At 46.5% G+C, this 14,744-nt stretch overlaps 1 protein-coding gene across 2 annotated transcripts in view; it reads right to left on the reverse strand.

Moving 5' to 3' along the window:
- TBC1D12 (TBC1 domain family member 12) overlaps positions 1-14,744 on the reverse strand; it is a 107,964-nt gene that overhangs the window by 47,390 nt on the left and 45,830 nt on the right. For both annotated transcript variants that reach the window (XM_040434744.1, XM_040434743.1), the window contains 2 exons: positions 6,504-6,619; positions 3,927-4,009 (listed from right to left, as the gene is read on the reverse strand). In XM_040434744.1, the coding sequence (XP_040290678.1) occupies positions 3,927-4,009; positions 6,504-6,619 (199 nt within the window). The remainder of the gene's footprint in view (positions 1-3,926; positions 4,010-6,503; positions 6,620-14,744) is intronic.

Genomic DNA, 14,744 nt, shown 5'->3' on the forward strand with positions numbered 1-14,744 from the left:
CCGGCGACTAGGTCGCGCGGTGCCACAGCATTGAATTCCGACTAGATGTAAATCCCGAAAGAGGGCCACGCTCGAGTAAAAATTGTCCACGTATAAGTGGTACGCCTTGTGGAGTAAGGGTGACACCAAGTCCCAGACAATCTTGCCACTGCTCCCCAGGTAGTCAGGACATCCGACCGGCTCCAGTTTTGAGTCTTTTCCCTCATAGACCCTAAAACGATATGTATAGCCTGTGGCCCTTTCACAGAGCTTATACAGTTTGACCCCATACCGGGCGCGCTTGCTGGGGATGTACTGTTTTATGCCAAGGCGCCCGGTAAAATGTACTAGGGACTCGTCTATGCAGATGTTTTGATTAGGGGTATACGCATCTGCAAATCTGGATGACAAATGGTCTATGAGGGGCCGAATTTTATGGAGCCGGTCATAAGCAGGGTGGCCTCTTGGATGACAGGTGCTATTGTCCGTAAAATGCATAAAAGCACATGATGGCCTCAAAACGTGCCCTAGACACTGCAGCAGAGAACATGGGCATGTAATGTATTGGGTCTTTAGACCAATATGACCGCAATACATTTTTTTTTAGTTAGACCCATGCTGAGGAGAAGGCCCAAAAAAATGTTAAACTCGGAAACGGTTACTGGTTTCCACCGAAAAGGCTGGGCATAGAAGCTTTCCGGATTGGCGGTAATAAACTGTGTGGCGTAGCGGTTGGTTTCTGCCACAACTAGGTCATAGAGATCCGCGGTGAAGAACAGCTCAAAAAACTGAAGGGCCGATCCTAAATGAGCCGTCTCCACGCGAACTCCAGACTGGGCGGTGAAAGGGGGCAATACGGGTGCGGCGGAATCAGGGGATTGCCAATTAGGATTTGCCAGCACCTCTGGGAGACTAAGGGCTCTACGGGCCTGTGAACGCGGTGGCTGCGACAGGGGAGTTATTGCACGTGCCACCGTACCAGCTGGAACTGCCCTTCTGGTGCTCGCCACTTCACCAGGGAATACGGCAGTGCTGGTAGAAGGTCCAGGATGTGCTGCGCTGCTGGTGTATGCCGCACTATAAACAAGATCAGCGCTAGCACCACTCTGCTGCAAATGAGGATCATCATGCAGGGTAGGCAGAACCCTGACATGGGATCGAGTACGTCTGGCCGTAGCAGGGACCTCTACCTCGTCATCTTCGCTAGCGGTTAGAGTGCCACTGCTGTCTACAGGTTCATATTCTGAACCACTGGATTCAGCAGATGAGGCGTCCCCATCGCTTTCATCCATCACGGACAGAATCCTGTAGGCCTCTTCAGCGGAATACCCCTTGTTTGAAATTTTGGGTTCACTAAATTTAGGGGGTATTCCTCTGAGACTACCCGGGAAAAATTTTGAGCAAACCTACCGAGTAAAAAGGAGTGCTTGCGAAGTAAAGCTGCGATCGCTAATAAAGATCCAAAAAGCTCAAAAGTGATCTTTATAGCGGCACAGCGATTTTACAGTGTTTTTGCAGTGATCAGAATAAAAATAATTCTGTCACTGCGGCGGGGCGGACTGAACGCAAGTGTGTGCACAAGATCAGGCCTGATCAGGCGAACACTGCGTTTTTTGTAGAGCCTAAGGTGACCCTAATGTACTTATAGATCTGAATGCGATCAGTCTTGATCACTTACAAATACTATTTAGTACTAGTGCTGATTAGCGACAGCGATGACGCTAATCAGCGACTAAAAAGTGACTGCGGTGCGGTGGGCTGGGCGCTAAACTACCTAGCAAGTAGCTAACTAACTGGCAGGGATGAGGGACCCTTACAGGGGGAGTGATCAGTGACAGGGGGGTGGACAAGGGGGTGATCAGGGAGTCTAATATGGGTGATCAGGTGCGAAATAAGGGGTTAATAAATGACAGGGGGGGGTGTAATGTGTAGTGTGGTGATTTGGTGCTACTTACAGAGCTGCCTGTGTCCTCTGGTGGTCGATCCAAGCGAAGGGGACCACCAGAGGAGCAGGTAGCAGGTATATCAGACGCTATTTTCAAAATAGCGTCTGACATAACCATTTCATTAGTCGATTCAAAAATCCACAGCCTGCCAGCCAATGATCGCGGCCGGCAGGCTGTAGAAGAACTTGTGCAGTACGCGATCCTGTGAACGCGCGCTCCTGTGTGCGCGCGTTCACAGGAAATCTCGGCTAACGCGAGATGACGCCAATCGGCATTAGTGTAGCCTGGGAGCGCCGCAGAGATGACGCCTTTCGGCGTTAGCGTAGCGGTAAGTGGTTAAGGCGAGAATTACTATTTGAGCTCAATATATGGGGATGGTCTGAGGTGACTGATTCCCTTGAAGACCCATAAGCCAGTACACGGTGTGGTACCATTAGTACTGCTTCCCATCTGTATAGACATTACATTAGTTATATACAATTGTAATAACAGGTAGTCCACATCTAAACCACACCCTCTGGTCACATGACATAACTGCACTCCACCTATTGGTCATCGCGTTTGCATTAATTTATTAGTCTCGACTTTGTAAACCCTCCCATTTTGCACAGAGACGGGTTCCTAGCAGTGTGGCGGGACACTGTGCTGAAAGTGAGAACAGCACACCCCTAGTCTGGATGCAGTGGTTTCCAAGACTTGTTGAAGTGCCCCCCACCCCCCGGTGGTCACCCAGCTGTAATGGATCTGAATCATTTACGCCACAATGGCCACCACATGTGGTGTCTGATTTCCTACTGGGCAGCCCTGGAGAGTAGCAAAATTTACTCCCCATTAACTTTTTTATTATAGATTTAGAATTTATGTCCATCACTCCCAATCCGATTGCTAAACAATATATCTCTCGATGTAGACGTGCTAATGCTGCAATCCTGGTCTTGTTTTAAAGCTTAGATTGGATTGTCAGCATCCAAGAACAGGCCTATATCTCTTGCTTTGAATGGAGCAGCAGAGTAGCTCATGTGATTGGCAGCTTAGGCCTCATTAAGATGACATGTGTTTTGTGGTCCGCAAAACAAGGATACTTGCCACGTGCACTGCGCATTTTGCGAAACGCACACGGCCAGTCCTATGACAGAAATGCCTATTCTTGTCTGCTCTATCTTTTTGGCACAGCCACGGAACGGAAGTATGGACATGGACAGCACCTGGTACTCTTTCCGCATCTTTTGCGGCCCCATTGAAATGAATGGGTCCGCATCCGTTCCACAAAATGGTGGACACAAATACAGTCATGTAAATAAGTCCTTACACTGGGCCCATCAAGTAGGCCATGTTTTAAAGTGTTTCTCTGCTCTTAAACAAGAAAGCAGAGCATCTAGACACACATGGCTAACACAGCATTCCTTGTGCTCATCTGTACGTTTTCTCATTGGCAGTCAGCCTTTTTCCAGGGTCACTACTTGGCCTACTGTGCCTATAGATAGGTCTGACCCTGGGACGATTACAGCAGACCAAGAAAGATGGCACATTATCAGAACAGTAATTCTATTTTCCTACTTCCTCCCAGGTATATGCACAGTTTATACATGCCTTATATGCAGTGCAGAGAGATTATATTAGGCACATTTTTCATAAAAACATAGGCCCAGATTCACTAATGTGTCTACACCAAGAAGTTGTCCAAATGGCCTCAATTTGCTCAATTAGGGTTTCCAAATTTTTCTGGACTTGTTCGACAAGTAGGTGGAGCTTAGCAGGAAAGGGTGGGGCACAGTGGACAAGGGACAAGTCTAAATGCAACATTTTGCACTAAAATTATGCATCAAATTTTGGAGTAAAATTCTACTTCAAAGTCAGCCGACCAATAGCTGGTAGAGCTAGAGAAGGGTGTCTGCCCCCTGCACCCCACGTGATAAATCTGGTGCAGGTCTAGACAGTCTGTCTTACAGGATTAGTAAATCTGGGCTATATAAATTGCAAGTTGCAGGAAATATTCCCCACCTCGTTTTTTAGCTTCGGCTACCATCTCATCATACTCCTGTCTGTGGCGCATGGTTTCATGGACGGATTTCGCTGGAAGATTCCTATAAAAGTAAATATATACACGCAGCCGTCAATGTATCTTTAACTGCTATTAAATAAATTAAAATAAATTAAAAAGATAATGGCTGCACACACATATAAGCAGTAAAGCTGAGAAATGGGGATCATTCTAAATTCAAGTGGTACTATACCTACTGTTGGAATCAATGGAAGCTGTTAGCGCACATTTTGATCAAACTTGTGTCGGGCCCATCCACCACGCGTCAAGGTGGCTTCCGCGGACGGGTCCCTATCACTAATATACCGCCTTTCTTGGACTTATCCAAGTCCACATTATCAGGGCAGTGAATATATGTGTGTGCAGCCATTATTTTTTTTATTTATTATGTTTGCCTTATGGATGTGCATCCATGACTATGATTATGAATAAGAATATACCAGTCTAAACTTTCTTGTAATATTTAACTGCTATTAGGCATTCTATGTAAAAATGAGACCAGATACTGGAAGATTTTCTTCCTGATGTTAAAGGGGTTTTCCAGTAATTTAAAGTTATCTCCTATCTACTGGACAGGAGACAAAAAGTGATCAGTGAGAATCTGACTGCAGGGACCCCACAGACAGAGTGGGGGTCCCATCCCTCCATCCTGATGGAACAGCAGGACAAGCATGACCCTGCCTCTCCGATCACTCTCTATGGGAGTGTTGTCAGAGAACTGTACATTCTACAGGATGAATGAATGAAGAGGCTGGGCGCATGAACAGCCTGACGCTTTGTCATCATGAGGGTATGGGACACCCGTTCTTGGTACTGGTGGCGGTCCAGACCCCCACGAACGTTAGTTATGCCCTATACAGGCAATTTTTATTTACTGGAATACCCCTTTAATACTGATCACTTAAAGGGATTCTGTCATCAGAAATGAGCCCTATAAGCTAAACATATGGTGATGTCCCTTGTAAAACACAGAATCCTAAAGTGAGTTTATCAAATGCCCCTGTGGCTCTATATTCATAAAAAAGCGGTTTATATCACCTGTCAATCACTTAAAAATGTGTCCAAGGGGACGTCTCATGGTGAAAGGTGCCCGGCTGCAGCCATGTAGTTTAGGTGCCCAGCGCCCCTTCTGAGCTGAAATCGCCGCCCTCCCTTTCATGCGATCCGCCTACCTCACGTCATCACTGCCTCTCTAATCACCGCTCGCTTCATCCAGATCCCGCGAGCTTTGAACCAGGCTGTAGGAGGTTGGATGGCTGGGATGGGCTGTAATAGGGCAGTCAGTGGAGGTTCGAGCGAAGTGCGGCGGCCGGCGCATGCGCACTTCGCTATACGAGGCCGCTGCCAGTAGTGCGCACGGGCGAATCAGGATATACCTAGTGCACACGCGCAGGATCTGGATGAAGCGAGCGGTGGTTAGAGAGGCAGTGATGACGTGAGGTAGGCGGATCGCATGAAAGGGAGGGCGGCGATTTCAGCTCAGAAGGCGGCGCTGGGCACCTAAACGACATGGCTGCAGCCGGGCACCTTTCACCATGAGACGTCCCCTTGGACACATTTTTAAGTGATTGACAGGTGATATAAACCGCTTTTTTATGAATATAGAGCCACAGGGGCATTTGATAAACTCACTTTAGGATTCTGTGTTTTACAAGGGACATCACCATATGTTTAGCTTATAGGGCTCATTTCTGATGACAGAATCCCTTTAAGTTACAGATTTGTACACCAACTTTTTCCAGGCCATTTTCGGTGTTTCTGATGGCAAGAATAGCGTTTTTGGCATCAAAAACTTCAGAACACTAAGTAAACCTGGGATCGGTCTGAACTGATCAGTCAAATAGGTTAAAAACAGAGGCCATGATGGTAGTGAGAACAGATCAATAAATATCTAGTTTTATGCATTTTTCTTTAATTCTACGCAGACTAAAAATGTGTTATATGGCAAACAAAGTGCTACTACAGTAAAAACGCTCACATGACTAAAATCTGCCACCGATTCAATAGCAAAAAACTGGTGTTTTCAACTGCTAAATCCGCATTCAACGCTCACCACAGTTTTTCCATTGACTTTAATGTAAAAAACTCGTGCTTGCGCACAGTGTAAAATGGTGGCTTTTTTTTTTTCAGTAGCCGTCCTAAAAACGCCTGAGAGCCGACATGTTACTTCTTGGAGGCAGATTTGATTGAAGATATCATAAAAGTCAAAGGGGAAGAAGAGAAATCTCCAAATCAACCAAATAATCTTCTAATACTCTTTTAAAAACTCCTCTAAAATCTCCCACCAAAACCAATCTGTTTTCAGCTACTGATTTTGCCGTGTGAAGTAGTGGGAGGCTAGTTTCACACCTCCGATGTGAATTCTGGCAGACCGTTCCGGCAGACAATGTTGGGAACCGTCCGGACACAAACCGCTGCATTCTCTGCCCCCGGATCCCCGCTATACTTAATGGGACCGGTGGCCATTCCGTCTCTGCTGGAACAGCCTGCCGGAATTCACACCGCAGTTGTGAGACTAGCCTTAGCCGGATACTCACGCAGGTCGATCTTCTAAGATAAGAGCTGTAGTGGAGAGTGGTTCAATTTCAAATTTTTTGCGTCTTGTGGATTGGGTTAGGGCTTTGCATGTCCTCCCAGTACGGGTTTCATATTCCTAAAAGAAAATTATACATTAAAATTAGAAAACATGAGTAGGCAGTGGAGAAGAAATAAAACATGAAGCTATGCAGGGTGCTGGGGAACACAGGGAGTAGGCAATCAGCATCTCACACACACCTCATTCATCTTTTTCAAAATTCAGCACGGAATCTGTGTGGGGTTTTTGTCCGCTTATTTTTTTTAACCAACGTGTGTTCACTTCAGTACATCACCAGAAATGGCTCAGAAAACGCACAATACACATCCGCGTTCGGAGCGTTTTTTGATGCTTTCCATTCATTTCAATGGGAGATTCAGAGTAGATTACTCCCCAAGACGGGGCATGCTTCCTTTTTTCCATTTCCAATAAGGCCAAAATCTATGCCAACAAACTCTGTGTGAACTGGCCCTAAGGCTCTGCTCACATCTATGTCGAAGCCGTCACATGTAGCAAATTTACTACTGCATGCATCTCTATTTAAACGGAGGACAGCTCGGCGGAGCCTGACCGACCCCATTATTAGAAAACGTGCTCCGTATTCTACAGTCCGTTGTAATTTGCACACAATACTGTTGAGGGTTCACATGTCTTCCTAGTAAAATGTCCCTTCTTGTACTGCTTTACAATTTAGGATTTCAGCAGGTCCGAGAGCTGTGGGACCTCCAAGCATCACTACACAAAAAAAAAAAGGGTCACTTTAAAGAGGCTGACTTTGAGAAAAATGACAGCTACTTCGGAGGAGTATAATGAATCTTTGATGACGTCACATCTAAACAACTTAATTTCACACTTCTTATATTGAAATGAGCTTGAGCTTTCCATAAGTACGTCCAATTTTCAGTGACTCATATGAAAGTGATTTTAATCTACTCTGCAGACGAAAAACTGAATGTATCCTCTCTGAAAGATACAAAACGTTCCCACTTCTTCGGCAGACACGGTTTGTGTAATTTACTGGGATAATTAACAGTCCAAAGACCACCATAAAAAAATGACTACAATGGGTTAACTATGGCTTGCGCAGAATAACTATAATCGAAAAGCAGCTAAAGCACAATATAAAGAACGTTAAATAAAATGACGTGTTCATAATATTCATATAACCATGTACCTCCAGGCTGCGTGTCTGACGGCGGCTAACATCTGACCTCCAACGGAAGTCAAAATTGTATTTCCTATGGACTGTCAGGGTTGTGTCATCATATCTTGGTTTTTTGTTTTTTTATAAATCTTGAGGAAAATACAGCAGACATCCTACATGGTGCATCACCAACAAAAAAGTGCCATACATCCTATCAAACATTGGTAAACAGTTACTAATGCATCTATGCCAAAAATCTGTCTAAAAAATGTGGTGCAATTTGCTGCATGCTTGACACGGGCGTGATTTAGCCAAAAGTGGATGGACCTTCACAGGAAAGTGGGAAGAACCTAAAATGCACAATTCTGCACTAAAATTTCAGAGCAATTCTGGCTTACAATCTGTCTCAATGTAAGGCAACCAATAGCTGGCAAAGAGTCAGAAGAAAGCGTCTATCCCGGCACCAAATTTAGCATCCAGCCGGAGACCCTGTGATAAATCTGGTGCAGGTCTAGACAGCCGGTCTAAGCTTATACCAACATTAGGATTGGTCACTGTGGTCAACTTGCGATGTATGCCAGTCTATGGCTTCAAAGTGGCATGTCTGTGCCTTTCATCAGAGGTATAAGTAGGGGAACACTGCCGACGTTTAGCTTGACTTGACCATGGTCTATGTCTTGCATCACTTCACTAGAAAGCAAACTGAACCAGAGCAGCAAATTGTCCCCCAATATCTGCTATTGTGGGATTCAGGTCAAATTAGAGTGATCATACAAAAATCATTTAATGCATGGGGCCAGCAGCGGAAAATCCACAGCAGATCCGCTAGACAAAGTTGTACTGGCAAATAAGGCTTCAATTTTCCCGGCAGGATTGAAATTGGACCCCTGCTGATTGGCAAATGGTTCCTCTTCTCCGATGAGTCGCGTTTTCTGCTTCACGGAACGGATGGACGTTGGTGTGCGAGGAGAGAAACATCAGAAAACAAACATCCTGCAACCATTGCTGGAAAAACACAAGCTGGTGGTGGCAGCGTTATTCACTGGGCGTGTCATTCTCTAAGGGTGCATTCACACGACCATATAACTGGATCCGCATTCATTTTAATGGGGCTGTCCGCATCCGTTGTTCCGTTCCGTGGACCCGCCAAAAAGATAGAGCATGTCCTATTCTTGTCCGCAACCGCGGACAAGCTTAGGCATTCTCTATATAGCGCTGGCCATGTGCGGTCTGCAAATTGCGGAACGCACACGGCCGGTATCAGTGTTTTGCGGATCCGCAATTTGCAGACCGCAAAACACTTACGGTCATGTGAATGCACCAAAGATGAACTGGATCTTCCAGCAAGACAATGGGACGTCGTCACATGGCTAAAAGTACCCAACACTGGCTGGAAGAGCATGACCAAGGCGTCCCCTTAAACCCAACTGAGCATCTGTGGGATCCGCTCAATTGCAGAGTTTGCTCTATGGATCCTTCTACCATGCCTGCCAGTCTATCCTGTGCCTGCACTCCTACCATGCCTGCCAGTCTATCCTGTGCCTGCACTCCTACCATGCCTGCCAGTCTATCCTGTGCCTGCACTCCTACCATGCCTGCCAGTCTATCCTGTGCCTGCACTCCTACCATGCCTGCCAGTCTATCCTGTGCCTGCACTCCTACCATGCCTGCCAGTCTATCCTGTGCCTGCACTCCTACCATGCCTGCCAGTCTATCCTGTGCCTGCACTCCTACCATGCCTGCCAGTCTATCCTGTGCCTGCACTCCTACCATGCCTGCCAGTCTATCCTGTGCCTGCACTCCTACCATGCCTGCCAGTCTATCCTGTGCCTGCACTCCTACCATGCCTGCCAGTCTATCCTGTGCCTGCACTCCTACCATGCCTGCCAGTCTATCCTGTGCCTGCACTCCTACCATGCCTGCCAGTCTATCCTGTGCCTGCACTCCTACCATGCCTGCCAGTCTATCCTGTGCCTGCACTCCTACCATGCCTGCCAGTCTATCCTGTGCCTGCACTCCTACCATGCCTGCCAGTCTATCCTGTGCCTGCACTCCTACCATGCCTGCCAGTCTATCCTGTGCCTGCACTCCTACCATGCCTGCCAGTCTATCCTGTGCCTGCACTCCTACCATGCCTGCCAGTCTATCCTGTGCCTGCACTCCTACCATGCCTGCCAGTCTATCCTGTGCCTGCACTCCTACCATGCCTGCCAGTCTATCCTGTGCCTGCACTCCTACCATGCCTGCCAGTCTATCCTGTGCCTGCACTCCTACCATGCCTGCCAGTCTATCCTGTGCCTGCATTCATCTACACTTCCTGGACCTCCAAACCAGAATTCAAGCCTAAGTGACTGTTCAGACTATACCTGCAGTTTCGGGTTGTGTTTTTTTGTTATCCTGAGAAACCTGCTGTTTGCACTGGAGTCCCTGACCCCAGCGGGTCAGCTGCTAAGTACATTGGGTCTACCCCAGGAGGTAGCGGTCTGGTTGTGAACCCACAGTGAAGTCCAGATACCTGTACAGGGGTTAAAGGGTGAATATGGGGAAGTGCAAGTATAATGCCCTTAGAGTTAGCCCTATGCCAAAACAGTTAGTTGGCACAGTGGACCTCACCGATCAGAAACACTGGCTGTCACTATTGGGGTGTATGCCTACTCATTCAGTACTGACCGCGTTACACTGACAAAGGGAATAGTAATGCCCAGTTGTCAATTTATTTTTACATTTTCAACAGGAATAGCAGAGGAACGGCACAATATGGAGTTTTAAGAAGAGTTGCCCTAGTATGGTTATATCCTAGGTATTGCAGCGTTGGCTGAACCAGAAATGTCCGGGGAGTGGACAGATAATAAAATGTGACTGGAATGGCTTCTTCTGTGACTGGAGAGCACAGAGCTGTAGATGCATCACGGTGTGGTGGACGTCAGCGGTAACATTCAGACAGGCCGTCCACTTCATTCTGCAATGTCCTTGACAGCAGTTTGTTTAATCTTGTATAAATCAGTCCTGTTCCTCTCCGGGCTCCTGGCAAAGCAAATATGATGTCTTCCGTTAATCAGAATGATGCCATTAGGGAGGCGGCCAAAGGTTCACAAGGTCAAGCGGACCCTCCCGATGACACATTCAAGCTGGGATGAGGTCATCGCTGCTGGATCACAATGGGATTCATGCTCCATGCTCTCCGGAGTCGAGCCCCAGCTGCAGCTCCACGTGTATAGGAAACCATTCCATTCAAACTATGAATTAGCTGGAAAACCGTCAAGACTGCAGGATTAAGAAACTTCTCAAAAAAAAAAAAAAAAGGCCACTATATATAGTGTGATCTATGAAACAGCACGGGGGCACAGAACTTCTGCCATGTTACAGTACAAAGACAGGTGGGCATCTGCATGAGGTGGTCTCCTGTGAAATCGTCTGCAAGCTCAAATGGGGCACACAATGTGAATATTGCCTCTGAGCCTTCAGTCCATTGTACACGTCAAGAAGATTTCTCATCATATCTCACTGATGGTGGAAGGCTGTGAAGACAGGCAGTAGCAAATTGCATATAGGGACAGTGTGTGTGTGTGTGTGTGTGTGTGTGTGTGTGTGTAATATATATATTATATATATATATATATATATACACACACACACACACACACACACACACACACACACTGCTCAAAAAAATAAAGGGAACACTTAAACAACACAATGTAACTCCAAGTCAATCACACTTCTGTGAAATCAAACTGTCCACTTAGGAAGCAACACTGAGTGACAATCAATTTCACATGCTGTTGTGCAAATGGGATAGACAACAGGTGGAAATTATAGGCAATTAGCAAGACACCCCCAATAAAGAAGTGGTTCTGCAGGTGGTGACCACAGACCACTTCTCAGTTCCTATGCTTCCTGGCTGATGTTTTGGTCACTTTTGAATGCTGGCGGTGCTTTCACTCTAGTGGTAGCATGAGACGGAGTCTACAACCCACACAAGTGGCTCAGGTAGTGCAGCTTATCCAGGATGGCACATCAATGCGAGCTGTGGCAAGAAGGTTTGCTGTGTCTGTCAGCGTAGTGTCCAGAGCATGGAGGCGCTACCAGGAGACAGGCCAGTACATCAGGAGACGTGGAGGAGGCCATAGGAGGGCAACAACCCAGCAGCAGGACCGCTACCTCCGCCTTTGTGCAAGGAGGAACAGGAGGAGCACTGCCAGAGCCCTGCAAAATGACCTCCAGCAGGCCACAAATGTGCATGTGTCTGCTCAAACGGTCAGAAACAGACTCCATGAGGGTGATATGAGGGCCTGACGTCCACAGGTGGGGGTTGGGCTTACAGCCCAACACCGTGCAGGACGTTTGGCATTTGCCAGAGAACACCAAGATTGGCAAATTTGCCACTGGCGCCCTGTGCTCTTCACAGATGAAAGCAGGTTCACACTGAGCACATGTGACAGACGTGACAGAGTCTGGAGACGCCGCGGAGAACGTTCTGCTGCCTGCAACATCCTCCAGCATGACTGGTTTGGCATTGGGTCAGTAATGGTGTGGGGTGGCATTTCTTTGGAGGGCCGCACAGCCCTCCATGTGCTCGCCAGAGGTAGCCTGACTGCCATTAGGTACCGAGATGAGATCCTTAGACCCCTTGTGAGACCATATGCTGGTGCGGTTGGCCCTGGGTTCCTCCTAATGCAAGACAATGCTAGACCTCATGTGGCTGAAGTGTGTCAGCAGTTCCTGCAAGACGAAGGCATTGATGCTATGGACTGACCCGCCCGTTCCCCAGACCTGAATCCAATTGAGCACATCTGGGACATCATGTCTCGCTCTATCCACCAACGTCACGTTGCACCAGACTGTCCAGGAGTTGGCAGATGCTTTAGTCCAGGTCTGGGAGGAGATCCCTCAGGAGACCGTCCGCCACCTCATCAGGAGCATGCACAGGCATTGTAGGGAGGTAATACAGGCACGTGGAGGCCACACACACTACTGAGCCTCATTTTGACTTGTTTTAAGGACATTTCATCAAAGTTGGATCAGCCTGTAGTGTGTTTTTCCACTTTAATTTTGAGTGTGACTCCAAATCCAGACCTCCATGGGTTGAAAAATTTGATTTCCATTTTTAATTTTTGTGTGATTTTGTTAAATATATATATATATATATATATATATATATATATCATACATATACACAGTATATAAAGCTACATACTGCATAGTATGTTTATTGAGTGCTGCCCTCTATATAGGAAATTTATTGGGGTAGCTTGCCCTGCTTCCTTTAAGCCTACAGATGCAACAATTTGGTAGCCGGTAAAAAGTTGCAAACGCATAGTTTGTGGCTTTTTAACGGCACTTTTCAGGCAGAAAGGAGATGATAAATCCCCTCCCCCTAGTATTTTAGATAGAAATGAAGATGGATCGTCTTTCCCTCTGGTTAGTGAATGGTTCTGCAGATCCAATAAGGCTCAAAGATCACCAAGGTGAGTATAAAATCATTTGATTAAAAGTTGTACATGGTCACATATCATGGCTGTACCTTGCTCTTCCTAAAAAACAAAAACTCTGATTAGTGTCCATGAGGACAATGCCACCGTGTCTCCACCATGCTTTGTTCATTCAGCCCTGAAGACACAAATCAATGAACAAGTCTGTGAGGTGCTCAAAATGAAGTATTCCAAGTTCATGAAGAGATCAGCTATGGAGATGGTAGAATGATTCTCCTAAAAGATGTCCTCAAGCTGACTCACAGCAATACATCCCAGCACTGCAAAGTTCAGGGGTTGCCTAGAATACAAAATCAATGTCCATACAGTATGTCCACTTGGGGCAAATTGGTTTCCCACATGGGTCTTCTAATGGAAGAGCGCATACAAGTAGTAAATCAACCATCAGATCGCTTGCATCTCATGGATGCTTCAGGAGAGGAGGCACGCTCGTTCTCCAGACAGGTGCCAGCTATACATCCAGGACTAACACCTAGCCAACATTTATGGCAAATACACTGCTGAAACTAATTAAAGGGACACTTGAATCACACATCAAATCTTCACAAATTAAAGATTCAAGTAGTAAATCTTTTACTCATTTAAATTGTGTAATTTGCTGAAAACGGTCAATGGAAACCAAAATCATCAACCAACTGAGCGCTGGTTTCCAAATCTGGAAAAATCAAAACTAAAAATTAAAATCATAGGCGAATCCAATTTGCATAAATTTCATCATGGCAACTCATGATGTGACTCTGTAGTGTGCATGGCTCGCACATGCCTGTATGCACTTCCAACAGTGTCTGAGCATGCTCCTAATGAGACGGTGGATGGTGTCCTGAGGGGGTCTCCTTCCATGCCTGGATGAGGGCAGCAGTGGGCTCCTGGTCAGACTGTGGTGCTACATGGGAGCATCGAATGCACTGGTACAGACTGTCCCAGAGGTTCTCTGTTGAAGGCAGGTCTGGGGAACGTGAGGGCCAGTCAATGGCATCAATGCCTTCCTCATTCAGAAATGACCTAAAAGCACTGGTCATACAAGGCCAGGCGTTGTCCTGCACCAGGAGGCATCTGTACTGCACCCAGGGCCCAGTGCACCACCGTACGCTCCGACAATGGCGGCTATTCCGTTTTGTAGGCAGGGCACCAAAAAATAGGGTGAGACTTAGGGATAGAATCGCAGAAAAGAATGAGTCTACACATGTTAAACTACCCTGGTTATATTTGCTTATCTTTTGAGATTTTTTGTTTTCACAATTATTTTTATTTTTTTTTACATTTAGAGGGTCATTTCGATTTTAAATGTAACTAGAATAAAAGCAGACTCCGTTTTATACTGACTTTAAAACCAGCCTCCAGGGCAGACTAACTGGTCAGGTGTGCATGACTGCATGGAGATCGCCACGCCTCCAATATATACTACAAAGAAAAAATGTGGGGGATTGAGTCAGCACAACCCTATATGCAGGTGCCCACATCGCTATGGCGAAATACATATACAAATGCAAAATACAAATGCAATAGCACTCTGCCCTGCCTCTATGCTGGATGTTGAATGAGGCATTGGTGTACATTTTGGCCAAAG

The sequence above is a fragment of the Bufo bufo genome, chromosome 6 (genome assembly GCF_905171765.1).
Source record: "Bufo bufo chromosome 6, aBufBuf1.1, whole genome shotgun sequence".
NCBI classification, from domain to species: Eukaryota; Metazoa; Chordata; class Amphibia; order Anura; family Bufonidae; genus Bufo; species Bufo bufo.